Raw genomic sequence first — 25,764 nt, 5'->3', positions numbered from 1 at the left:
AACTTTAAAACAAAAATGCATCTTGATGGAGCTTGTGGGGATGTTAAACTCATACCTGTGCATCCAGACTTCTAGACTGGAACAAAACATCAAGAAAAGTAAAATACAAAATTTCAGAAGATCTTGTTATGTAGGGGAAAAGAGAGCAAAAGTCCCATCTGAGTAAGTGCATGAAATGCTCCAGGACATCTAAACAATCTGTAGAAGAGCAAGATCCTCCTCCCATTTAGAAGATATAGGAGTGAAAAATCAAGTGATTCCTCATGCTACTCAGATAAAGAGAAAACATAATTCAGAAAGATAAAGCGGCAGACAATGTCTTGCTCATCTAAACCTTGAAGAAGCTGATTGCAGAGAATAACCAGGAGTGGGTGTTGAGATCAGTTCGTTGGTGACCATTCGTGCATGCTGGTTCCTTGGAACTCATTCCCTTTGTCATCTTCTGGATCTGGTGTGGCAGCCATCAGAGGCAATTATATCTCCAATATTGTCAGCTGTTCTGCTGCTCCCTTCTTGTCCGTTGCTGTCAGTACAGTTATACCTGTCATGACAACTAGCCAAATACCGGATGCTGGCTTCTTGAAGCTTGCTTGTAAAAGGTTTTAAGTCTCTTGCAAAGCATATTGGAGGAAATATCTTGCAGAACCATAATGGGGTGAGTGTTATAAGAGATATTATGGATGTCCCAAAAAACCCACCATACCTCATCTTTCTTTTTATAATATGCAAAGCACAGCACCATATCTCCAGGGACTGCTCCTTCCCTAGGGATAAGAGTTTTGAACCAGTCCACCAAAAATCCCATAATATCTTCACCTCCCATTCCTTCCTGAAAACTGCACAGGCACAGATTCATGTTATAGGCCCTGTTTTCAGTCTTCTCCAGCTTCTCCTTAATTTCCAGATTTTTCTTTTGCAGACACTTTATTTTTTTACTGTGGACAACACTTAAATCCATAGCTGATGAGGCTATTTCCACAATCTCATCTGTTTCCAATTCAGTAATTTTTTCTCTTGAGAGAGACCATGAGTTCTTTCCAAGTATCTGTTAGTACAATGGTAACATTGTACTAACAATGCTAACATTTAAAGAAGGAAGTTGATTTGCAAATTCTTCTTTTAGATTGAACTTTCCCTCTTTCTGAACTTCTCCCACTTTCAGTGGTGTGGGCACCATTTTTGAAGAGAGAGGCCACAGCTGTTGATTGGCATTACCAAATCTCACTCCTTCAGCTTAAGAAAGGTAGATACATCACCTGCTTTCACATGTTCCCCCAGATCAGACATTCACCTTCACCTGAGATGCACTATGGGAAGATCTCTCTAAATTCATCTACCGGGGGAGGGAGATTCAGATGTCCCTAGCGGTCACTCAGCTTCAAGTAGCCATGTTCTCCATACCCTGGCCACACACCCTCAATTGCAGCTTTTGAATAGCCTAATAGCTACATGGGGGCAGGGCCAAGGAGGGGAAGGCACAGGCCACATCTGGTTCATATCTGATACCACAACCTACAGCCATTTCATATTATCATTATGTAACATTGTATACTGAATTTGCTTATATTCCTCTTCCATTCCTGTCTTTCCCCTTTATCATCATGTCTATTAAACTTTAAGCCATTATGGCAGGGACCCATTTTTGTATAATATTTAGGAATATTTTAAAATTATAATATGCATTTTAAATAATAATGTGCAAATAGACATATTATTTCACCTTTGCACTTCAAGTTGTCTTGTTTGAAAAGGGAACTCAAGTATTTACCAGCAGAAATGATACCCAACTTCCTTTTTCAGATATGTCCAACATGGTGCAAAAAGCAGGCAAATGAGTTTAGTTACAGATCTGCTTTTTGCTGTATGCAGAAAAATACATCCTGCATCTGTAGCATTCAAGTGCACTTGGGATCCCAATTACAATTAATTTAATTATAAAACTGAGGGTTTGGGGGATAACCTTTGAAATTTCATACATGCCATCTGTAACAGCAAATAGTTTATCCTGGAAAAGGCTGCATCTTTTTCCTACTGACCTTCGACTGCTGATGTGTAATGCCAGGTCTGTAGCACCAAAAACTTCTACCATTCATGATTTGATCTTGGATGAATGTGCAGACCTGGCATGTATTACGGAGACCTGGTTGGACGAAGCCTCAGCTCCTATTCTTGAGGCTATGTGTCCACCGGGCTTCCGTTACGCACAGCAGCCGAGGGTCGGAAGGCGGGGAGGGGGAGTGGCAGTTATTTATCGAGAGTCGTTGTTCTTTGCCAGACCTCCCTTCGTGGGACTAGCTTTGTTGATTGTATGTACTGGAGGTTGGGCTCGAAGGGCAGTTTAGGGATCCTGCTCGTGTACTGCCCGCCCCGCTGCACGGCAGACTCCCTGGCCGAGGTGCTCGAGGTGATCTCAGATGTGCGAATGTTGTCCCCGGAGCTGTTAGTTCTGGGTGACTTTAACATACATGCTGAGACCACTCTCACTGGAGCCCCTCGGGATTTCCTGGAAACCATGGCTTCCTGGGAACTGCGCCTTAGTAATACTGAGCCCACCCATGTAGCCGGTCATACTCTTGACCTTGTATTTGTCCCGGGAGGGGAGGGTAGTGTGCTGAAGTTAGGGGCTAATTCTTTTACCCCTGTGTCATGGTCAGACCACTATCTGGCAAAGATGGATCTCTCAATGCCGCATGCCCTCCGCAGGGGTAAAGGTCCTATTAGAATGGTCCGCCCCAGGCGCCTGATGGATCCAGATGGTTTCCTGACGGCGCTAGGGGAATTGGAACCTGCTGAAGGTCCCCCGGTCGATGCCCTGGTGATGGAGTGGAATGAGAGGATCGCCGGGGCGTTAGACCAAGTGGCTCCGAAACGTCCTCTCCCCCTGAATAGAACTCAAGTAGCACCATGGTACACACCACGGTTGCGTACTTTGAGACAGGAGGTGAGACGACTGGAGCGCTGGTGGCGGAAGTCACGCTCCGAAGATGCTCGGACACAGGTTAGAGCAGCAATAGCTGCCTACCAAGTGGCGGTAAGGGCAGCAAAGAGGGAATTCTTTGCTGCCTCTATTGCATCAGCTGAGTGCTGTCCCAGGAGGTTGTTCCAGGTGGTCCGAAGCCTGGTCGGTCCAGTTGCTCAGGAACCCTTGGAACAGTCTAAGGCCTCCTGTGACAAATTGGCAAAGCACTTTGCTGATAAAATCGAACACCTGAGGAGCTCGATTCCGTGCGCCGTGGATACAGTGAGTGAGCTAGAGTTAACCAGTTGCAAACCGGTCAAATGGGATCGATTCCGGCCTCTTCCTGCTGAGGATGTGACAAGGTGCTCTCATCTGTAAAGCCTACCACTTGTCTAAATGACCCTCGCCCATCGTGGCTCCTTATGAGCTGCAAAGAGAGATTGGGTGAGGGGATCAAGGCAATGGTTAATGCATCCTTGCAAGAGGGTGTTATGCCACTAGCCCTCAAGGAGGCTATTATTAAACCCATCTTAAAGAAGTCCTCCTTGGATCCCCAGATTTTAAACAACTTCCGCCCAATTTCAAACTTACCATTCTTGGGCAAGGTCATTGAGAGAGTGGTGGCAAATCAGTTGCAGACACACTTGGATGAAACGGATTATCTAGATCCATACCAATCGGGTTTCAGGACTGGACATGGAACTGAAACAGCCTTGGTCGCTCTGGTAGATGATATGAGGAGGGCACTGGATAGGGGAGAATTCACCTTCCTTGTCCTCCTGGATCTCTCAGCAGCTTTTGATACCGTCAACCACAGTATCCTTTCAGATCGCCTGGAGAGTTTGGGATTGGGAGGCACGGTTTTACGGTGGTTCCAGTCCTTTCTCTCTGATAGGCACCAACAGGTAGCATTGGGTGACGAGGTTTCAGACCCTTGGCCTCTCAATTGTGGTGTGCCACAGGGTTCTATCCTCTCTCCCATGCTATTTAACATCTATGTAAAGCCGCTGGGAGAGATCATCAGGAGATTTGGGCTGCAGTGTCACCAATATGCGGATGACACTCAGCTCTATCTCTCATTTAAATCTTCACCAGAGAGGGCTGTGGAGACCATGTCCGAGTGCCTGGAATCCGTGAGTGGATGGATGGGCAGGAACAGGTTGAAGTTGAACCCTGATAAGACCGAGGTACTACTTGTGGGAGACAAGGGAGGGTTAGGAGATGTTGACCTGGTGTTTGGTGGGGTGAAGTTGCCCCTACAGGACCAGGTCCGCAGCCTCGGGGTTGTTCTTGATTCCAAGCTGTCCATGGAGGCTCAGATTTCGGCCGTGAGCCGGGCAGCTTGGTATCAATTACACCTTATACGTAGGCTGCAACCCTACCTCCCTGTTCAACAGCTCCCGCTCGTAGTGCATGCCCTGGTCTCCTCTCGATTGGACTACTGTAATGCGCTCTACGTGGGGTTATCCTTGAAAACGACCCGAAAATTACAGCTTATACAGAATGCAGCGGCGCGCTTACTTACTAACAGCCGCCGACGGGATCACATCACGCCAGTGTTGTTTGACCTACACTGGCTGCCGGTTGTTTTCCGGGCCCGATTCAAGGTGTTGGTTTTAACCTTTAAAACCCTGTACGGTTTCGGCCCAGCTTACCTGAAAGAGCGCCTCCACCGCCACCAATTATGCCGCCCAACTAGATCAGCCACACAAGGCCTTCTCTCAATCCCTCCAACCAAAACAGTTAGGTTGGTGGGTACTAGGGAGAAGGCCTTTTCTGTGGTGGCCCCCACTCTCTGGAACTCCCTCCCATATGATCTTCGACATGTCCCTTCCCTAGATGTATTCCGCAAGGCCCTGAAGACGTGGCTATTCCAGCAAGCCTTTGAAGTCATTGGGTAAATCACCATGATTCTGTCATTTATCGTATGTTGTTATTATAATTTGCTTTTATATGTATTGATGACTGTCCAGTATTTTATCTATTGTTATTAATGTGATTACATCTGTTATTATTGTATTTTATCTCTTTTAATGTACGTCGCCTAGAGTGGCTAACGGCCAGATAGGCGACAAACAAATTAAATATTATTATTATTATTTATTATTATTATTAAAGCAACTGAGGCCAACAACTGAATGTTACTTTTAAAAAGGCAGAATCATATGTTTTTCATTTTTCAACTTTAATACGGCCTTTTCACATTGAAAGCACAACATTGTCAAATACTGCTAGCCAAGTTGACATTATCACAAACAAGTCTGATCAAGCATTGACATCACAAACAAGTCTGATCAAGCATGGGCTCCTGCTGGGAGAAAGGGCGGGATATAAATCAAATAATAAATAAATAATAAATGGAAAAGAGAAAATATATAACTGACTCCGATTCTTGTGTGGTAAAAGCAATATAACAGATAAGAGACAAAACATGAGCATTCATTAAAATATCTATACAATGTTTACTCTATAATTATCTTAAACAACTACACTTTAAATGTCAAGGGGGCATTCCAACCACAATTCAAATAAAGTTTAGAGTTACACGCTTGCTCCTATTGTAACAGTTTAATTTATAAATCTCAATAATGAACCAGCTGCAAAAATTGCTAGAGGGTGGTAGAAATGTAAGAGGCTCATGTAAAGTTAAACATTCTTATTGTTCTTCCCAAGGAGGGGCATCATCATTTGGCTGAAGTTCAATGCCCTAAAATGAAAGTCTTAGGCTACAGTTCCATGCACACTTACTTGGAAGTTGAAGCTTTGGAACTCAGTGGGACATATAAGTAAACATCCATAGGATGAGGTTTTTAACAGAGCTTCTCTCTCCTTGGTAGCAGTAGTGCATATCAACACAGCAGCTCATCCATCATGTTCCTAAGTCGGATTCTAAATATGTGCCATGTGTTTTCAATTTAGTTTAGTATCGTTGAGTACAGGGTCAGGAAGTACAAGGATATGCATCCTAAGTCAACTCAATAGGGTCTTTACATGCTTCACTACTCTTATTTATATAAACTATTTATAGGCCAGCTTTAAGGGATACATGCTCCCTAGGTGGCTTCCAGTATATAATGTTGGGTGCCTCCCCCAATCTCCGAGCGGTGAGATTTTGGGGGTTCCTGCACCCCTTCAGGGTTTGGTTTCCTTTGGGAAGAAGGTCAGCGGAGACTGCGGTATCTTTATGAAATATGGTTTGTTTATTTACACACATTCCAACCTGAGCTCAAGGATGGAGGGATTCAATGCATCAGCAGTCCAATATCCAGCTTTTTCATCTGGGTTGCAGGAGGCACCCCAAAGGCCATGGTGCAGAGAGCCAGTCTTTCTGCCTGCCTTCCAGTCCCCAACAATTCTCTAGACACACTCAAACTACAAGCACAACTTCTGCTGGCTGCCAGGAGGGGGGGATGCTGTCCTGTAGAACTTCAATGACAAAAGGGTCTCCCTGGCCCATTCACCATTGCTAGGCCCATTATCTTACCTGGCCAATCTATTTGGTTAACAAAAGACTCATTTGACCAGCAGAGAGTTGCTTATTCCAAGGCACAGGATTCCATATCAGAGGCTGGAAAGGGGCCCCACAGGAATCATCCATCCCAACCCCCATGCTTATAACAATAACATCAGAACAAAAACATCAAAACATTAACACTTAACACTATAATAACCAACAGAACCACCCATAAAACTAAAAAAAAAAAAAAAAATCCAGCCCAGTAAAATACTAGACTCCAGGCAATAATTACAGCTAAAACCAATTCAGTTCAAGTCTTGGGCTCTAATTTAAAGCACTTCTGCAAGAGTTAGCACAAACATGGACCTTTATACTGGAAGAGACCCAACATTTCCTGCATTGAGCAAGGGGTTGGACTTCATGGACTTATAGGCCCCTTCCAACTCTACTATTCTATGATTCTATGATTGTGTCAACAGATACAATGGGGCTTCCCTTTCCTCTCCTCACTCCTGCAGCCCTCTGTGCCCCCAATCTCCTCAGGAGTTTCCCCAAACCTCTGTGAAATACTGGGAGGTGCAATGGTGGGCTGAAGGAGGAAAGAAAGGGGAAATCTCATTTGTACCTCTTAGAAGCAGCTTCCAAAGCTGTGCTCTCCAGACACCTAAAGATTTCCTGCTAGTGAATACACAGTGTATAGGAATGTCTGTCTGAACATCCTGCTGAGAGATGCATTAACTCAACAACAATACATCCAGTGATGTTTCTGTTTTTCAAAATAAAATATTTATCTTGCAAGGGAAGTGAAAAGTGAATTGCAGCTGAAGTCAGGAAGTGAAGAGGTGTGAAGAGGTGTGACAAGGTGAAATGTGGGTAAAACAAAGGCCATGTTTATTTAGATAAAGCCAATTGAGGAAATTATTATGCAAATGATTATGCAAATTATCTGCAGTGTGGTTGTGTGGGACCTAACTCTTAACCAATCAGGTGAGGACAACCTGCCACATGAAAGGGGGTGGTTCAAGCACACTCCCTCTTCAACCAGCCCCAGCATCTCAGGATGGTTAGGGAGGCCTTCCTGATCCACCCCCTCCCAGGACCTCACAACTCCAAGTGGGTGTAACAAGTTAGTCCCAAAGGGGAATCGTACCCTACCAGCAAGTCTCATCAAGCCGGAAGACAAGCCTCAGGTCCCACCTTTCACCTTAAATGGTGCCTAAGGGTGTTCACCAAGCCTTACCCTATGAAATTCCCACATCTATCCACCAAACATGACCAAACTAACCTATTTAAATGATTAAGCTATTTGGCAAGAGAACAACCAATCAGCCAAATCCAAATTAAACAAATGAGCCAAATTAAAAATGAGCCAATCAGCCAAATTAAAAGAACAATAAAGGGTAGGCAAAGAACTTGTTAGCAAACAAAGCTCCACAAGCTCCACATGGCAAACAGTAAAAACCTATGCTCCTCCCTGTGGGCTGTGTGGTATATGGGCACAGTGCAAGGCTGGGAAGAGGCCAAGGAGGGGCAGAACAGGAATTAAATAGCCTCAACCTGCCCTGACCCAGCATGGTGCTGCGTGCATGGCCATGCAAGGGTTTTGAGGCCATGCCAGGATTCTTCCTGATGCAGCTGCAAAGCCTGCAGCTGTCAGAGCCCTGCGGGCCCACCAGCAAGGTGGGAATTGTCTATGGGCATCGTACGGGACAAAGGATACCCGTTTTCTGAGCCAGGTTATCATTATTATTATTATTATCTGTATTTATACCCCGCCCTTCTTCCAGAACTGGAACTCAGGGCGGCTTACAACTAAAAATGGGTACATATAATTTGGACATATAAAAATCTACATTTAAAATAGAATTAAACTCATTACAGTATTAAAACAATTAAACATTGTTATGCCTACAAACTACTTGTAAATTGAAAGGAATGCTTTAAAATCACTATTATTTTACTCCATGCATACTAGCCTTGGCACCATGAAAACTGAAAAGGCTAGAACTTCTATGATATCCTGGACTCTCCCTAGCAAACAATACTATTTGACTAAAATGGATTAAGTCAAGGAAATTTTGCTAAGCAACCTACCTCCACATATTTTAAACAGTACAACTTAAGTGACTATTCACATTCAGTGTCACTTCAGAATCTTAACTTTAGTGATAAGAATTATATTGAGGCTTCTGAAGTGACCCAAATTCATCCTGTTACCTCTTCAAGACATTTCAATTTAAGGTGGCACTATCATGGGAAGCAACTGGGATGCTCTAAGCATTTTCTGCTTAAAAACACAAGATGTGTATATTAGAAATGCAGTAGCAGCTGGTGGGGCAGCATTGCTTACCATTGTACATGCTGGCTGGAGCCGATGGGAGGTGTCCAAACCTCAGGTTTTAGACTACACCAAGTTGAGGAAGGCTGATAAAGCACAGGTGGCATACATGAAGCCGCCCTCCTGACAATGGCATCAGGTGCAGGGTTGCAGTAAGGTTGGGACTGTGCAAGCAGACTTGCAGATCCAATCAGGTGGTTCCACTGATGTGCCTGCATGTCCCCCACTTCACCGGCAACCTGCTCCCACATAATTACTGGTACAAATGTATACAATGCAGATTTAGTGAAGGTGCATTGATTAAATAATAACTAAAAAGAAAGGCCGGGGAAGGAACTGGCAATCCCACCCCATATATACGGTCTGCCTGGTAAACGTCACAAGACGTCACCCTAAGAGTCGGAAGCGACTCGCACTACAAGTGTGGGGACACCTTCACCTTCTTCAAAACAGACAGTGGGAAATAGAATATAACTCAATTCCTTAAAATAAATTCCAGGTCTCTGCTAGTGAACCTGCATATATATATGACATTTTTAAATTCACTTCTACTTATTAGAAGCAGAAAAGGTATAAATATGACTCACTCATTTATCCTCTTGATGGATTTTTCCATACAGCATTCTGAATGGTCCAGTGGAGGCATAACTATGTTATAGATATCAGGAATGACTGTGGACTTGTACTCTTTTCATTCCTACATCCTCATCTTCCATTGTTTGCTTTAATAATGGTTATTATTTTTATGTACAGTACTTAGACTATTTTATTAAAAGGTTTATACATTTTTCTAAATATAATAAATGGTTTTGGGTACCTTTTGTTGCCCTCAAACAAAAAACAAAGAAGAAGAGAGCCTGCAGTATATTCCTGATCGCCAAAACATGGTTCATGTATATACTATCAATGATACAATGAGTAACAAAACAGCATGACTTCTTTGGCTTTAATGAAATAAAGCTGATTAAGGATTGATGACATGTCAAGGCAAATGATCCTGAAAACCCGGAGGGGAAAATTACTGCTTCTAGTGTCATACTGAAAACTAAGAGAACTCGTTCAATCTGTCAGGGCCCTGTTATATTTAGAATTTAAATGAGAGTCATCAGCATCAATATTTTACGACTTAATCAGGACCACCTTACAACCAACTGGAACCAGCTACATAATCATTGTCATCAGCAATACTCACTGCATCTTGACAGCTGAGAACCTCCAGGATGCTGTTGAGTAATTCAACACAATACTTCTTCTCTTGGATTTGTGTTTCTTGGATGCAGTAATTCCTTGGATCCAGCAATTCCTTCAGTTCTTTGGTAATGACAGGGAGTAGAATGTCTCTACATTCTGAAAGCAATAATTTACTACTTAGATTATGACAGACATTTTTGTGTTTGCCTTCACTGAAAGCATGCAGTGCAGCTCCCCCTACCATGACTGTCCTTCATTCAAATCTCTTCCCATTTAGAGCCTTGTGGCTTTTATCCCCTTACATCTTACCAATGTAATTGTGAAGAAAGACATTCATTCTGTAGATATTGATTCGAGAAATAGCTATAGGCAGTTCAGCAAAGAGTAATACCACATCTACTCCTCACTAAGAACTGGCTGGTTGAAATAATAAATCTGAACAGAGTACACAATAAATGTCTTCCTTCAATTCCAGTTTCCAAAAATTATACATTTTATGTTCCATTAATAAAATTTCCTTAGGGAGAAAATTAGAACCTGACCAAGAGCTAGAAAGGCAGTAAAATACATTAAAAATGTGAACCTTGCATTTATTTATTTTTTTACAGAAAATCAGAGCAAATAAACCATATGGTATGGACAACTATACAGAAAACCTCCTTGGCAACGAATTATCATCTGTTAAGCTGAGCTATGTTCTGGCCAAATTTACATTCAAGATGGCGTGAGCGCAGAGCCATGGCACAGAGTGGTAAGTGGAGGTAACGCAGACGAAGCTCTGCTCATGGCCGGAGTTAGATTCCAACTTGGTTATTTGTCCCATGTCCAGAACAGAAATCAATCTAGCAAAACAGATTGGCATTCACTACTGTTGTTGCTTTCAGTCCACAAATGATACATAATTGATTACATTCCCCTTCCCCATTTGCAAGATCCTCCGTGGCGCAGAGTGGTCAGCTGTGGTAACACAGCTGAAACTCTGCTCACGGCCGGAGTTCAATTCCAACGGAAGAAGGAAGTCGAATCTCCGGTAAAAGGGGTCGAGGTCCACTCAGCCTTCCATCCATCCGTGGTCGGTAAAATGAGTACCCGGCATATGCTGGGGGGTAAAGAAAGGCCGGGGAAGGAAATGGCAATCCCACCCCATATATACGGTCTGCCTAGTAAACATCGCAAGACGTCACCCTAAGAGTCGGAAACGACTCACACTATAAGTGCGGGGACACCCTTACCTTTACCTAATCACTTGAATAGCAGCAATGTATATTACTTATTTATTTATTTATTGAATTTCTTAGTTGCCCATCTGACTGGCTATCCAGCCACTCTGGGCGACATACAAAATAGGCATACAAATATAATAGACATTAAGAATCTGAAAACAATGACGATAAAATCTAGCCCACCCCAAAAGCCTGCCTGAAGAGCCAGGTCTTCAAGGCCCGGCGGAAACTCATTATAGAGGGAGCATGGCAGAGATCATTTGGGAGGGAGTTCCATAGGGTGGGAGCCACAATTGAAAAAGCCCTCTCTCTAGTCCTCACCAATCTGGCTGTTTTGACTGATGGGATAGAGAGAAGGTCTTTTGAGGCTGATCTTGTTGGGCGGCATAGCTGATGATGCTGGAGGCGCTCGTTCAGATAGACTGGGCCGAGACCATATAGGGATTTAAAGGTCAAAACCAACACTTTGAATTGGGCCCGGCAAGCAACTGGTAACCAGTGCAACTCTTTTAGCACTGGAGTTATGTGATCTCACCGGTGGCTGCCTTTAATCAGGCGCGCCGCTGTGTTCTGTACCAGTTGCAGCTTCCGGACCGTTTTCAAGGGTAGTCCCACATACAGCGCATTACAGTAGTCTAGGCAAGAGGAGACAAGGGCATGTACCACCGATGGGAGCAGATGATTGGGAAGGTAGGGGCACAGCCTCCGTATCAGATGGAATTGATACAGTGCTGCCCGGCTAACAGCTGAGACCTGAGCTTCCATGGACAGTTGGGAGTCAAGAATGATCCCAAGGCTGCGGACCTGGTCTTTTAGGGGCAGTTGTACCCCATTGAGCACCAGGTCCAAATCCCCAAACCTTCCCTTGTCTCCCACGAACAGTACCTCGGTTTTGTCAGGGTTCAGTTTCAGCTTATTCCTTCCCATCCAGCCACTCACCGACTCCAGGCACTTGGACAGGATTTCTACAGCCAACCTCGGTGAAGATTTAAATGAGAGATAGAGCTGCATGTCATCCGCATATTGGTGACACTGCAGCCCAAATCTCCTGATGATAGCCCCCAGCGGCTTTATATAGATGTTAAATAGCATCGGGGAGAGGATGGAGCCCTGTGGCACCCCACAGCTGAGAGGCCAAGGATCCGAAACCTCATCCCCCAATGTTACTCTTTGGTGCCTATTAGAGAGGAAGGAACAGAACCACCACCGTACAGTGCCCCCATGCCTAATCCCTCCAGGTGGTCCAAAAGGATACCGTAGTCAATGGTATCAAAAGCCACTGAGAGGTCCAGGAGGACGAGGAAGGTGCATTCACCTCTATCCAACGCTCTCCTCATATCATCCACCAAGGCAACCAAGGCTGTTTCAGTCCCATGTCCAGGCGTGAAGCCCAACTGAAGTGGATCCAGATAATCCATTTCCTCCAAGTGCGCTTGCAACTGCTTTGCCACCACTCGCTCAACCGCCTTGCCCAAGAATGGTAAGTTTGAGATTGGGTGAAAGTTGTTCAAATCTTGGGGATCCAAGGAGGGCTTCTTTAAAACTGGTTTTATTACTGCCTCCTTGAGAGCTGATGGCATCACGCCCTCTTCCAAGGACTCATTTACCACCGCCTTGATCCCCTCGCCCAGTCTGTTCTTGCAGCTCATAATGAGCCACGACGGGCAAGGATCGAGTAAGCAGCTGGTTGGCCTTAAGGTTGAAAGCACCTTGTCCACTTCCTCGGAAGGAAGAAGCTGGAACCGATCCCACATCACCAGAGAACCACTGGCCGACTCTGGCTCACTCACTGTATCCATAGCGTGCAGAATCGCACTCTTTAGACGATTGATTTTATCCGCAAAGTGCTTTGCAAACTCATCACAGGAGATCTTAGAATGTCCCATCGGTTCTGAAGCAACTGGACCAACCAGGCTTCGGACCACTTGGAACAGCCTCCTGGGACAGCACTCTGCGGACGCAATAGAAGCAGCATAAAAATCCTTTTTTGCTGCCCTTATTGCCACATGGTAGGCTGCTGCAGCCGCTCTAACCCGTGTCCGATCGTCATGTATTGTGCATATACACACTACTCCAGTTTTGGGGGAAGAAACAGCCACTCAGCATCTCAGCCAGAGATACAACTGCTCTTGAAACATAAACACATATCAAAACTCGGGAACGGCCATCTGTCACCCTTCTCCTCCTACCTACATTTCATTCCCAGCATCCCAAAAATGCTACCTTCAATGCAAGAAAGAAAATATTTGTTTTTCTTTTATCAGAAAAGCTTTTTTTATGGTGGGAAAGTAATATGACAGATGGAGAATACAAAATGGTGTGAAAAGGCTGGATGATGGTGTTGAAAGAAAAAAAGGTTTTCCTCTAAAACTTGTTCATTGCTTAAGACCAAATTTGTGGTTTCTAAAACTTTTTAGCATTCAACCCTTGTTTGGGGTCTTCTCACAGGGGCAAATTCCCTAACAGAGTAGTCTATGTTAGAATATTACTTGGTTAATTCTGGCATGATCCCTACAGCTGTACTCTGCGTTGTGCTGTTTAGTAGGAGTGTACATCTAATTCAGACTAATCCCATGGTGGTGGTATGTCTCAGACGTATTTTGGAGTTGTCAGAGGTGAAATAGAGTCTCTTTGAGGCGACATGAGTTCAATCAGGGACTCCTAAGCATTTTGTGGCACCTTGATGATCCAGATATGAATAAAATGCTGCAAACAATCATCCTTTGAAAGCAAGAGTAATGTCTCTAGGTTTACCATAAAACCAGGGTTAGAAGATGGGGGAAGGGAGAGTAGGAAAAAGGCACAGAGGGAAAGCTCCATTGTGACTGTCAGGTCTAGCTCACAATCAAGATTTTATCAGTACTCTCCAATCCTAGTACTTCGGTGGAGGAAGCAGCTTTGCAAAAACAAAGCATATGTCTCTAAATTTAAGGAAGATGTGAACATAAGGAAGGGACAGGGCACAGAAGGAGAACTCCACTGTGACTGACAGATCAAGCTTGTAATCAGAGGACATGATTTTATCTGGAAAGTGAATCACTTCAGTCTTCCCACCCCAAAACCAACTTTTAAAAGGTGCCTAGCACAAAATCCCCTGGATCTATTTGTTTGCAATCTGGCAGGTTTCTTACTCAGTGGTACCTCTGTCAGGTCTGCAATTTTCAGAGCAACTGCCCACAAAACACCAGGGGAGATTAAGTGATTCTCACTGTTACAAACACTATACCAGCTGTCTGTTGGTACATCACAGCCACTAACCTTCTGAAATTTTGCAGGATTCATGCCCACAAAAGTGGTGGGCTTGCGGGCAAATGTCATCCAATTCTGCCCCCGCAAAAAAGTTATAGAATTTTTATTTTTAAAAAATCAGATTTTAAAAATATCTAGCACAAAAGCCCCTAGACCTACTTCTTTATAAAAATCGAAGTCTTTATCCACTCTCAGATGCCATCCACTTCATTCAAAAGGTATAAAGCTATAGCCATTTTTTTAAAAAAACATTAGTGAAGGAGAGAAACAGGGCAGATCCCAAAACTGTAATGGTTGCCCTTGCAGGAAAATCACTGAGGCAATCCTTCTTCTTTTATTTTTCAATTAACAACAGATGAGAGTATAATAACAAAAAATATCCCTGCTATCTTCCCCTCTCCCCTTGAACCATCTCCTCCCCACCCCCTTTCCCACAATGAGACAGCTAAAAAGAACCTGAATGAGATTGCTTCCTCTATTATGTCCAATAAAGAGCACTTTAAGAAATCCAAAGACTTCTAAATGGGATTGGTCCATCTCCTTTCATATCTTCTGATACAAAATAAAGTATAAAAGGCCACCAGTCTGCTTCAAGCATATCTGTTTCTTTTTTTCCCTCCAGCCAGCTGCAGCATAAGAGTCAATTTTTCCAGGAGAGCATACTCCCACAACTTGAAATTGGAGGTATCTTTCTGAAATTTGGCAAGTTTCATGCCTTGCCTGCAAATTAATCCAGTTCTCCCCCAGAATAAAAAGTTATAGACAGTTTCTTTAGGGAGGGAAGGGGAAATATATTTTAGGGGTGTCCATGACAAAAGTCCCTTAACTTATTTGGCTGTACTTTGGAAGGCTTTACCCACTCTGGAGGGGCCCGTGTGCCTGCAAATTTAATCCACTTCTATCAAAAAGCAAAGATATGACTACAGAGAATGGGGTAGAGGAATCAGGCTGCCTCCAAATTTGTCTGAGCCAAATCAGGCTGTTTTATGAAGCAGCAAATTGGGGTCTGAAGGGAATCTTTTTGTTGATGCACACTCCTACTACTTACATAAAACCATGCTTTCCTATGAAAATATTGCTTTGTTCTCTCTTGCTTACTATTTGAAATTGCTATAGTGAGAAGTGCCACAGTTCTCCCCAGCACTCATTACTGAAAGGGAGTGAGAAATCAGACTGAAGGAACACTCGTGGATAGTAGGAACAGGACATGAAGGACAGGTGTATAAATGGAAAATGACAGGACTGGACTGAAGGGGGGATGTGTAAGCAGAACCTGAATTATAATTTATACAGCCACGAGAGTGGCTGTATACTATAGTCAGCAGGGATTTTTCACATTCCGCAATGTTAAATGGAAAATATCCCCCCATGCCATTCTGAGGCTTCCCATAAGCTCATTTCAAAACAAAACCTTACAAAACTTATAGTTCTGAACTCAGAAACGCTTGCTTAACAACCCTGTCAATTTTCATGGCGATACACAAAACAGTCAGAGAGAATCGAGAGTCCAAAGTCTAAAAAGAGAGAAAAAAAACTCAGAGCCCTTTTGGACTTTTTTCTGCGAGTTCTCATAATCTGTTGAAATTCATTAAAAATCAGCCATAGAAAGAAGATATGTCCTGTGCTGATCTTGTTTTAGCCGGGAGGAAGCAACATTATTAAGACAGTTGATATAGTTCAGATGGTCACTTTAAATATGTCTGATTTTCTTTGCAATTTTAGTGAAGTTTTCTATAGAAAATCATTTTCTTTTGCTTTTGTTTCTATGAATATGTGAAGTACAGCAACACTTTACAAAATTTATACTAAAAGAACTCCAAACATAATTGTGGAATAATGGCACTGACTTCTGCAAAATAGTCTGCAGTGGACCTCAGAAGTGTCTCAATTTGCACAAGATAAAACAGTGGGAGGTGAAATATATTCTAGCAAAATTCTAGGTGTGCTTTATGTTTTTAATTGATCGTGAACACCTTTCCTTAAATGAAGTGGTTTAAACATAGCAGGCTGAAAACATGCATCCTCTTTTTTCCAACAACTAGAGTCATTGCTAAAGTAGCAGCATATTGTAATCAGTCTGATTTTACATTAAACTGCAGTTTCAGGTCCAACTGTTAATGCACCCAAAACAGAAATAGACCATAACCTCCAGTTTGAAACAAAAAAGGCTATCTTCACCATCATATGACATTGACCAATAAAAAGGCTTTGAAATTAATAAAAATAAATTTGACACAGATTTCTAGGATGAATAATGAGGGAAATAAAATTTTCTAGTTTAGATTCTCTGTAGAAACATTAGTAACACAGGAAAGAAGCAAAGTAAGAAGAACACCAACAAACATACAAAATTATAATTCTCCATCTTTGGAGATGGCAGGTGTTGCCACCACTCACCATATGGTCAGAGGCACATGTTACCAAATTCTTCCAAGCTACACAGCAAGTGGATTGGACTGTGAAAGACCAACCCAAATTGTGTTTGCATTTTGACAACTTTGTAGGGCAGTACAATATCTCAGAGAGGAGTTCAGGTCTCCTGCTCCCCTGGTGCATTCACTATAGCTGCCCAATTTCCCTGCTTTTTAAAGTTTGGTAGAAATATCTGTGGGCTATAGGTACATTCTTAAAGCGCAAGGTTTTTTGCCTATTAGTGAATAATACTATAATGTGGCGGTGAAATAATGCACATGGGGAATAGATCCAGAAAACCAATGGAGTTTTCATGTCCACTCTATCCCACTCTCCTGCAACCCCTCAAAATCTGTTATTGAGGGTTGGGAGACTTCCAAAATGGCATAAGTTGGAGCATGGAGGTACAAGAGAAGACATTTTGGCAGCATTCAGGAGGAGGGATCTTGCCATTTCTTGGAATGTGAAAGAGCTTATAAAGTGTGGGTAATAGTATTCCCTCATCCAGACTGAGTGGTAGCTGTTTTTAAGCTTCTTAAATACAGCCCTTTCTGTTCTCTCTGTAAGTGCTAGCCAGTCATCAATAATTGAGGCATACTTAGCAAGCACAATTTAGTACATAACCTGAAGCCTTACTTTTTGTGCGCATTTTAATTTTAAATACACTTTAGCTCAATGGCCCTAGTGTATAACTTCAGCATGTTTGGGTGAATTGATATATCCATGGAAATATATTCTTTTTAAAATACTTCTTTTTGGAATTTATTACTCACTCTTATGGCTGCAGAACATATGAAAACAATATTTACTGTGCCCAGTCAGAACATCTCTGGGGAAGAATATATTTATGGCAGGAGCAAGGTGCATACGTTCTGTGACCCAATAAATAGAAGTTTCTTAGCAGCTGTCCAAATTCTCTTTTTTTTTTTTTTTTCAATAATTTTTATTCAGATTTTCATAAAACATACAAGACAAAATCATAAAACATTCAAAGACAAAAAACAAAATCAAAAATAGTTAAACAAAAAGAAAAAAAGAGAAAAAAAAAAACAAAAATAAAAAATAAAGAGTAAAATATTGACTTCCCATTTGTCAAAGATCAAATCAGTTATAAGTCTATAATATATAACAATCCTGTCTCTTAAGTCATATTATAAAATCACTTTCCTCCAGTAGTTATCTTACTTAATCATCAAATCTCATAAACATTACTTTATTCTTTCCACAAAAAGTCAAAGAGAGGTTTCAATTCTTTAAGAAATATATCTATCAATTTTTTTTTCCAGATAAGCATATCGATTAATCCATCTCATTACTAATTATGATAATCTTATTGTCATAACCATAGTCAAAATAAACATTTCAATTAATCCATCACATCAGAATCTGTTAGGTTCAATAATTTCAGTAGCCATTGTTCTATTATCTCTATTAGTTCCATTTTCCATCTTCCATCTTCAGTAATCTTGTTAAGTCCAGTAATTTCAATATCCAATCTTCCATTATCAGTATTCCATAATAATCTTGCTGTCAAAGCCATAGTCATATAGTAAGAGTCTGATGGGGATTACCTCTATCCCAAATATTTTCTTGCCATCCATTCTGAATAGGTTGCTGAAATACTGCTGTAAAATCATATCTCTGTTCTTTTTTTCAAAATACACTGGGTCATCTCTTAAAAGTTTTTCCATTGTCACATGGCTGCAGTTAATTCCATAGATTTTCTCTATATTGGGCTCCATCACATCATTCCAGTCCAGAAGATTATCCATGCCATTGATAACTTTATCTCTAGAATCTTCATTCATTTCTTCAGAGATAACATTGAGTTCCAAACAATAGATTTTATTTCTAAAGTCCATAGACTCCAAATCTTGTTCCTGTTCCACGTTGGTTCCAATCTCCGGGATCTCCTCTCTCACAGGGACCCCTATTCCAGTCTCCAGGGTCACCTCTCTCACAGGGACCCCTGTTCCAATCTCTGGGGTCTCCTCTCTCACAGGGACCCCTTCCAGGGTCACCTCTCTCACAGGGACCCTTATATCTTTAATCTCCTGCTTCATTTTACTCAATTCAATTTTCATTATCTCAATCTCATCCATTATTTTCTGAAACATAGTTATTTCCAGATTTTCAGCCACTTTCTTAATTGCCATTTTAAAAGAAAAATATAGGAAAACCACTTCTTATTTCAGCAACAATTGGGTTAATACTCCAAACTTGGTGACATCACAGTATAAACAGAGCAGACAGCCTTATCTCTCCAATAGTTAAGTAAACAAAATGCAGTTCCCAGGATCGAAACAATTAATGGCAATCGTCAAGAAACAGATTCGTCAAAATAAAATAGACCAAAAAGAGAGTAGTCTCAAAACAGTATAATATTTTTCAAAATAAAAATCTGGAATAGAAATCCCTCTTCTGTGTATATCTTTAGAATGCAAATCCAGGACAGCTTTTTGCAACAAAAACAGAGATAAGCTATTAATTAGTGCGTAGCAGAGAGAAGTTATGGCTCCCCAGTGAGATGTCAAAAACTGATCAATCTGGCAAATCTCTTTTAAACAGCAACAATTTAAGTCAAGTAAAAGAAAAATATAGAAAGAAGGGTGCTTGCCTGTTAGTGCGTTCTCTCTTAGAAGATAAGGTGAACGTTCGCTTTATCAGATAGAGCTTGCTGTTAAAAATCCGTCCCACCTTCGTCGGCTGGACCTCGTCCCATAAATTAATGAGATCTGGTCGTCCCAACAAAAATAGGCTTTGAGGTTAATCTCTTCGTTTCTCCCTACCCGGGAGAAGTTTAATCAGTCAAAAAAAAAAGAAAAAACTGACTGATATATCTGAATAAGCTTCTTTTGAGGCAGGAGCCCGTCTCAAAAGCAGGCACAGGCTAAGTCACCCTTCCCGGAAGTCTGCAGCTGTCCAAATTCTCAATTGTTGTTTTTAATGTTTGTAACTCTTTCTTCAAGTAACGTAAGAAAAGATGAATTGAGTGCAATTATGCAACCAGAGCTTTAAAAGCTTGCATCATGATCAAACTCAAAAAGTTACTGAGTAAAAGCAAGGACTGAAACAGTAGGTGTAAATTAATACGCATAGGACATTTATAATGCCTACATTCCAAGGTGATGGGAAACCAGCTAGGCAACAGAATGAGTCAGAAATAGCTGAAATTAGTTCCCTTTGAGATGTTCCCACAGCTGTGAGGGAGGGATCACATGGATCCCACGTGGCCCAGGGCTGTGCCTGAATGATGCAACCATGTGGGTGGGGCCAATCCCATGAGTCTTTCCCATGAGTCTGTTATACCAGTGTTCTTCAACCTTGGATCCCCAGATGTTTTCGGATTACAACTCAAGCCAGCCCCAGCCACTTTAGCCAATGTAGTCCAACAACATCTGGGGACTCAAGGTTTGTAGTCCAACGACATCTGGGGACCCAAGGTTGAAGAACAGTCTGTTACACTATCCTGACATAGAAAATGCTGAAGGTCTTCTGATGCTCCCCTAAGATTTGACTCAGGTTCATTTTGCCAACGCAACATTTTCTCTTCCATCTTTCTGAATAGAAAACAATAGAAGAAGCATCATAACTGAATGGACTTTTTCCAGCACATTCTATATACAAATAGTTCCAAGCATCCATTTCATACTGACATTAAAAGTCTCCTACAATGGTAAATCAGACCGGTAAAATCACGCAATCCCAGTTAAGAGATATTTTCCATTATGTGAGTGAATTAACTAATATTCAACTTACCATGTTAATCATTGCTATTAAAATAACGTAATCATTATCTTTCTAGCCTTCGATTTAGCTATGCAGGTTTTTTTATTAATGATAATATAAATTTATCTATCTATCTATATATAACTTCAGAGTTCTTTAATAACAGCAGACACAATTGAATCTTTAATCTACACACACACACTAAAAAAAACTTGTGATAACTAGTTTTGATTTTACCTATACTGATGGCAAACTGGTTTGAATACATGGCTACTTGCATAATAAGTTGTGCATAAAATCTCATCCCATGCTGTATATTGTATCTCTTCAAGACCAGCCCCTCATAATTTCCATTTAATCTTCCCCCTAACATGCTAAGAAGCATGCTAGTAGGAAGAGCACCCATGGTACATTAACCAAGCGTAGGCAGCCACTGTGCCCCTGGAACTTCTCACTGGTTGGAAAAGTGGGGAGAGCATGATACAGTCTTCCCAGAAGTGAATCCCCAGGAAGAGGGGAAGTTTTCAAATTTGTATGACCTCACTGACACTCCTATCACTGCAAACACCTGAAGCTACTTTCAAATGAAATTTCACACATTACAGCAGTTTTGATCCTAAGAAAGCACAACCACAATTCCTTAGTTGCAATTTGAGTAGGGAACATTTTTCTAGGCTAAAACAAAATTATGCAGCGCAAGAGGTTTCTTGATTAATTCTGATAAACAAACAACATCTAAGGCAGTGTGTGTGTATACACACACACAATTAAAATGTGTGTCTAATGAAGACTTCTAACATGTGGTTTTCTATTTTTAAAAGTATAAATATTTGTACAAGTCCCTAAAATTTATATTAAAATTAAGAATGTTCTAGACTTTTCTATTATATTGTTGTAACATTTTCACAACAAATCTCTTGTACATTTATATTCCTGCTGTAACTCAAGTGGCTATTTTACAACAGATAAACTTTAAGCTCTCTTCACAGTACAGAAATGTTTACTGCCAGAAGTTAGTGTGTTGTTGTTGTTTATTAGTGATTTAATTAATTGTTTCATCTGTAAATGTTAGTTATGGAAAATACCAATTAGAAACACATTTTAACATAATTATTCACCTTCAGTTAAAATTCAAATCTTGTTTGCAATTATTATCTTTAAAGGCATCAAGAATCTTTGCCCTTAGCTGCCTGATATCTTACATTCTGTTTTAAAAACCAATGTACTTTGATGAACCACACAGGAGCCCTATGCTAGATGTTACACAACCAAGTAATCCAGTTCTTGTTATTTTTCTTTGCTTACATTATATATTCCATAAATACTAAAATTAGAGACTAAACTAATCATGATGGCAGCAAATGCAAGTATCAGAACTGGGCTGCCACCCAATCACTATAAATCATGGTGGGGGATAATATGAAACACAGAAGTAGCAAATGGAAAGAAGAGTGCTGAATCCTTTCACTTGCTTATGCTTACCACCACCCAATGAAATGTTCCCTCACCATTTCTCAGTGTGTTCTGAGAACAGAAGTAATCCTCACCTGGATAAGAACAGATGGGTAGAAGTCATTTCAGAATGAGAGAGGAATCATGGGTGGGAGAGGATTCAGTACCCCCTTTCCACCTGCCACTAATGACCTTTAGTACTACCCTCATTCTCCTATCCTTAACTTTGTAGGGATTTGGCATGAATGGAGTTGTGTCATGCTACTGTCTAATTTGAATATGAAGCTCTGAGTTTCACTCAAATTAATTCCAAACTTTCATATCTAATTGGCTCAGCAAAATGAAGACTTTAATACTGACCTGGTTGGCATTGTATTTGAAAGCTGCACGTCAGTATTGGTAACGTGATTCCTCCATTGTATCAAATATATTGTTATTTGGTACAATGCAACATTTTAAGAATAAATACCAGCTCAACCCTGACATCAGTTTTCCAACTGGGGAGGGAAACAGAACATAATATACTGTGGTAACTCCCCATGCATGCCATGAGCTCCTAGAACAAAGGCAGAATACAAATGTGGTACAAGGTTAGGAGACGTGACACCAGCCATTGGACACTTGCAGTACATGGGAAGGCTTTCATATTTGTTCTCAGGCAGATATTTCAACATTGTGTTCTCACAGTGGCCAACTAGAAGTCTATGGGAAACCTGCAAACAGCACCTGAGCACAGCAGAAGTTTCCCAGCTTGTACTTCCCAGCAGCTGGTATTCAGAGACATCCTGCCTTCACCAGTGAAGGTAGAACAGCAGCAGAGGTCAAGAGTTGCTAAAACTCATTGTTTGCCTCTAGGTGTCCAATATCAGTTTGCTGTTTGCTGTCTCAGCTTTTTTCCTTCAAACACGATTTATAAGAAGCTCTCTAAGCATTCGTATCAAAAGAATATGTGTCACCTTAGTATATATGCCCCTACTTAGTATAAAATGCAATTTCAGAAGAGCTCAAATTTGTGTATGAGTAGTGCTGACTAGTAAAACTCTGTTTTGTTTGTGCATAGATTTTTTAATGGAAGTTATGGTTTCATGTCTCTCATTTTGACATTTTACGTGAAATGATAGGTCTATTTCTATAAAAACAAATGTTATATTTTAGCTCTGGTGTGTGGGGGCAAATGTGTCCAAAGTTATTTATGATTTTTAAAAGTGTTTTAGAGCCAGTGTGGTGTAGTGGTTAAGGTGCTGGACTACGACCTGGGAGACCAGAGTTTGAATCGCCACACAGCCATGAAGCTGACTGGGTGACCTTGGGCCAGTCACTGCCTCTCAGCCTCAGAGGAAGGCAATTGTAAAAACCCCTCTGAATACCGCTTACCATGAAAACACTATTCATAGGGTCGCCATAAGTCAGAATTGACTTGAAGGCAGTCCATTTTATAGTTATTAAAAAGAAAATAGAAACACTTTTTAAAAAGTTTTAATAAGGGCTAAATTGCACACAATGTTAAATGCATCTTTAACCTGCAGCTTTTATGAAATACAGATGGAATCATTGGGGAAGGAAATAATTATCAGGATTGCAAGAAGCAGAGAAAGGGAAGTTGAATCTTTCCTCTGCAGCTGTAGCCGTTCTCTGAAGCTGGGATTTGCATTGGGAGGAAATTCCCCACTTGCACCATTGGGGGATTTTCTTCTACAAGCTTCACAGGAGATATTTTCCTCCAAATAGCACCGGAGGTTAGAAGGGGTTAACTTCCCCTTTCCTGCTCACTGTGACCCTGTTCATTATAAGCACCCTCCACACCACCCATCCCCAGAATGTTATTTATATTTTAAATGTAAAGACGGAGGAGGAATTGCTGTGGTCTATCAAACTTCCATCTCTGTCACCAGGAAACCTCTCTGTCTAGGAGCTGCCTGTGAGGGCCTGCACCTGGTGTCGGGCCAAGGAGACAGTAAACTAGGGTTGCTGCTGGTGTACCATCCTTCCTGCTGCCCAGCAACTTCTCTGACTGAGCTGGTGGAAGCCATCTCAGCTGTGGTATTGGAAGAGCCCAGAACGATAGTCCTGGGTGATTTCAGTGTCCATGCTGAGGCTGCCTCTAGTGTTCCAGCTCAGGACTTCATAGGGCTTTCTCAAGTTGTCATCTGTCCGATGCATATTGCAGGGCACACCCTCGGCTTAGTTTTTACTCCAGATGGAGGAAGGGGTGGTCTGGAAATGGGGTGTGGATGTCTCCCCATTATCATGGTCAGATCACTTCCTGGTGAAGTTGAGACTTGGCTCCAATCCTCCCCTACAGGGATGGTGGACAGATTAAGATGGCCCACCCCTAGAGACTAATGGAATCCACTGGATTCCTGAATGACCTGGGGGAGTTCCCAGTAGATAGAGCAGGTGACCCTGTTGAAGCCCTTGTCATGCTATGGAACAGTGAGGCGCGTCAGGCTCTTGACACGATTGGCCCTGAGTGCAGTCTCAAGCACTGTGGAGCCCAGTCTGCAGCTTGGTACACCAGTGAGCTAAGGGCTGGACAGCGCCTAGAATGCAAATGGCTAAACACGTGCTATCAGGCTGATCGGTCACAAGTAAAACATCATAACCCTGCCTACTGTGCAGCAGTGAGGGTGGCAAAGAAGGCCCACTTCTCTGCCACCATCGCAGCTTCCAGGAGCCATCCAGTGGATTTTTTCCCATATTGTCAGGGGTCTGTTGACATCAACTCCAGGAAATGGGTCTTAAGACACTTCGGAGGCCCACTGTGAATTGTTTTCAAGGCACTTTGAGGGTAAAGTTGCTCACCTCCATAGCAGTCTTGATGCCCCATCCACATCTACTGTAGTCCCCAGTGAGGTGTCCAGTGCAACGTCTGCTGCAACTTCTTGGGAATGGTTTCAGTTGATGTGGCCAGCAACGTGTCCTCTTGACCCTTGCCCTTCTTGGGTTATTAAAGCTTGTTGAGGGGGTTTGACCAAGTGGATCCAGGGTGTGGTCAACGCATTGTTGCAGGAGGGAGTGGTTCCAGCCACCCTGAAAGAGGCAGTGATCTGACAGCTCCTGAAAAAGCCCATCCTGGACTCATTGGTTTCCAATAACTACTGACCAGTCACAAATGCCCCCTTCTTAGGGTTGTGGGGCAGCAACTGCAAGTACTCTTGAATGAAACAGATTATCTTGACCCATTCCAGTCTGCATTCAGGCCTGGTTATGGGACTGAATCGGTCTTCATCTGCAGGAGCGTGACTCTGTTATTCTTATTTGATCTTTCAGTGGCTTTTGATACCATTGACCATGGTATCCTTCTCAGCTGACTTGGTGAGATGGGTATTGGAGGCACTGTTTTACAGTGGTTCCAATCTTATATCCAGGGTTGTTTTCAGAGAATAGCATTGGGTGATTATATTTTGGCCCTCTGGCAGTTGTGCTGTGGGGTGCCGCAGGGTACCATCTTCTCCCACATGCTGTTTAACATCTATATGAAGCCCTTGGGAGTGGTCATCAGGAGATTTGGGGCAAGGTGTCAGCTCTATTTCTTTGTAACATCTGAATTGGGAGAGGCTGTGCAAGCCCTGAACCACTGCCTGGACTCAGTAGTGGGCTGGATGAGGGCCAATAAACTGTGTCTGAATCCTAGCAAGATGGAGGAGCTGAGGGTTGATGGTTCCCGAGTATGGATAATTGGTCAGTTGTCTGCTTGGGATGGAGTCATACTCCTTCTGGAAGATCAGGTCCATAGTCTGGGGGATGCTCCTGG

At 42.1% G+C, this 25,764-nt stretch overlaps 1 protein-coding gene across 2 annotated transcripts in view; it reads right to left on the bottom strand.

Annotated features, from left to right (window-relative positions):
• The window catches only part of DOCK2 (dedicator of cytokinesis 2), a 459,036-nt gene that overhangs the window by 337,925 nt on the left and 95,347 nt on the right, over positions 1-25,764 (bottom strand). For both annotated transcript variants that reach the window (XM_061616811.1, XM_061616812.1), the window contains exon 26: positions 9,947-10,101. In XM_061616811.1, coding sequence (XP_061472795.1) covers positions 9,947-10,101 — 155 coding nt within the window. The remainder of the gene's footprint in view (positions 1-9,946; positions 10,102-25,764) is intronic.

This window comes from Rhineura floridana, chromosome 3, assembly GCF_030035675.1.
Source record: "Rhineura floridana isolate rRhiFlo1 chromosome 3, rRhiFlo1.hap2, whole genome shotgun sequence".
NCBI classification, from domain to species: Eukaryota; Metazoa; Chordata; class Lepidosauria; order Squamata; family Rhineuridae; genus Rhineura; species Rhineura floridana.
Note: the sequence above shows the minus strand (reverse complement) of the source record. Positions and strands in the feature narration are given on the sequence as shown.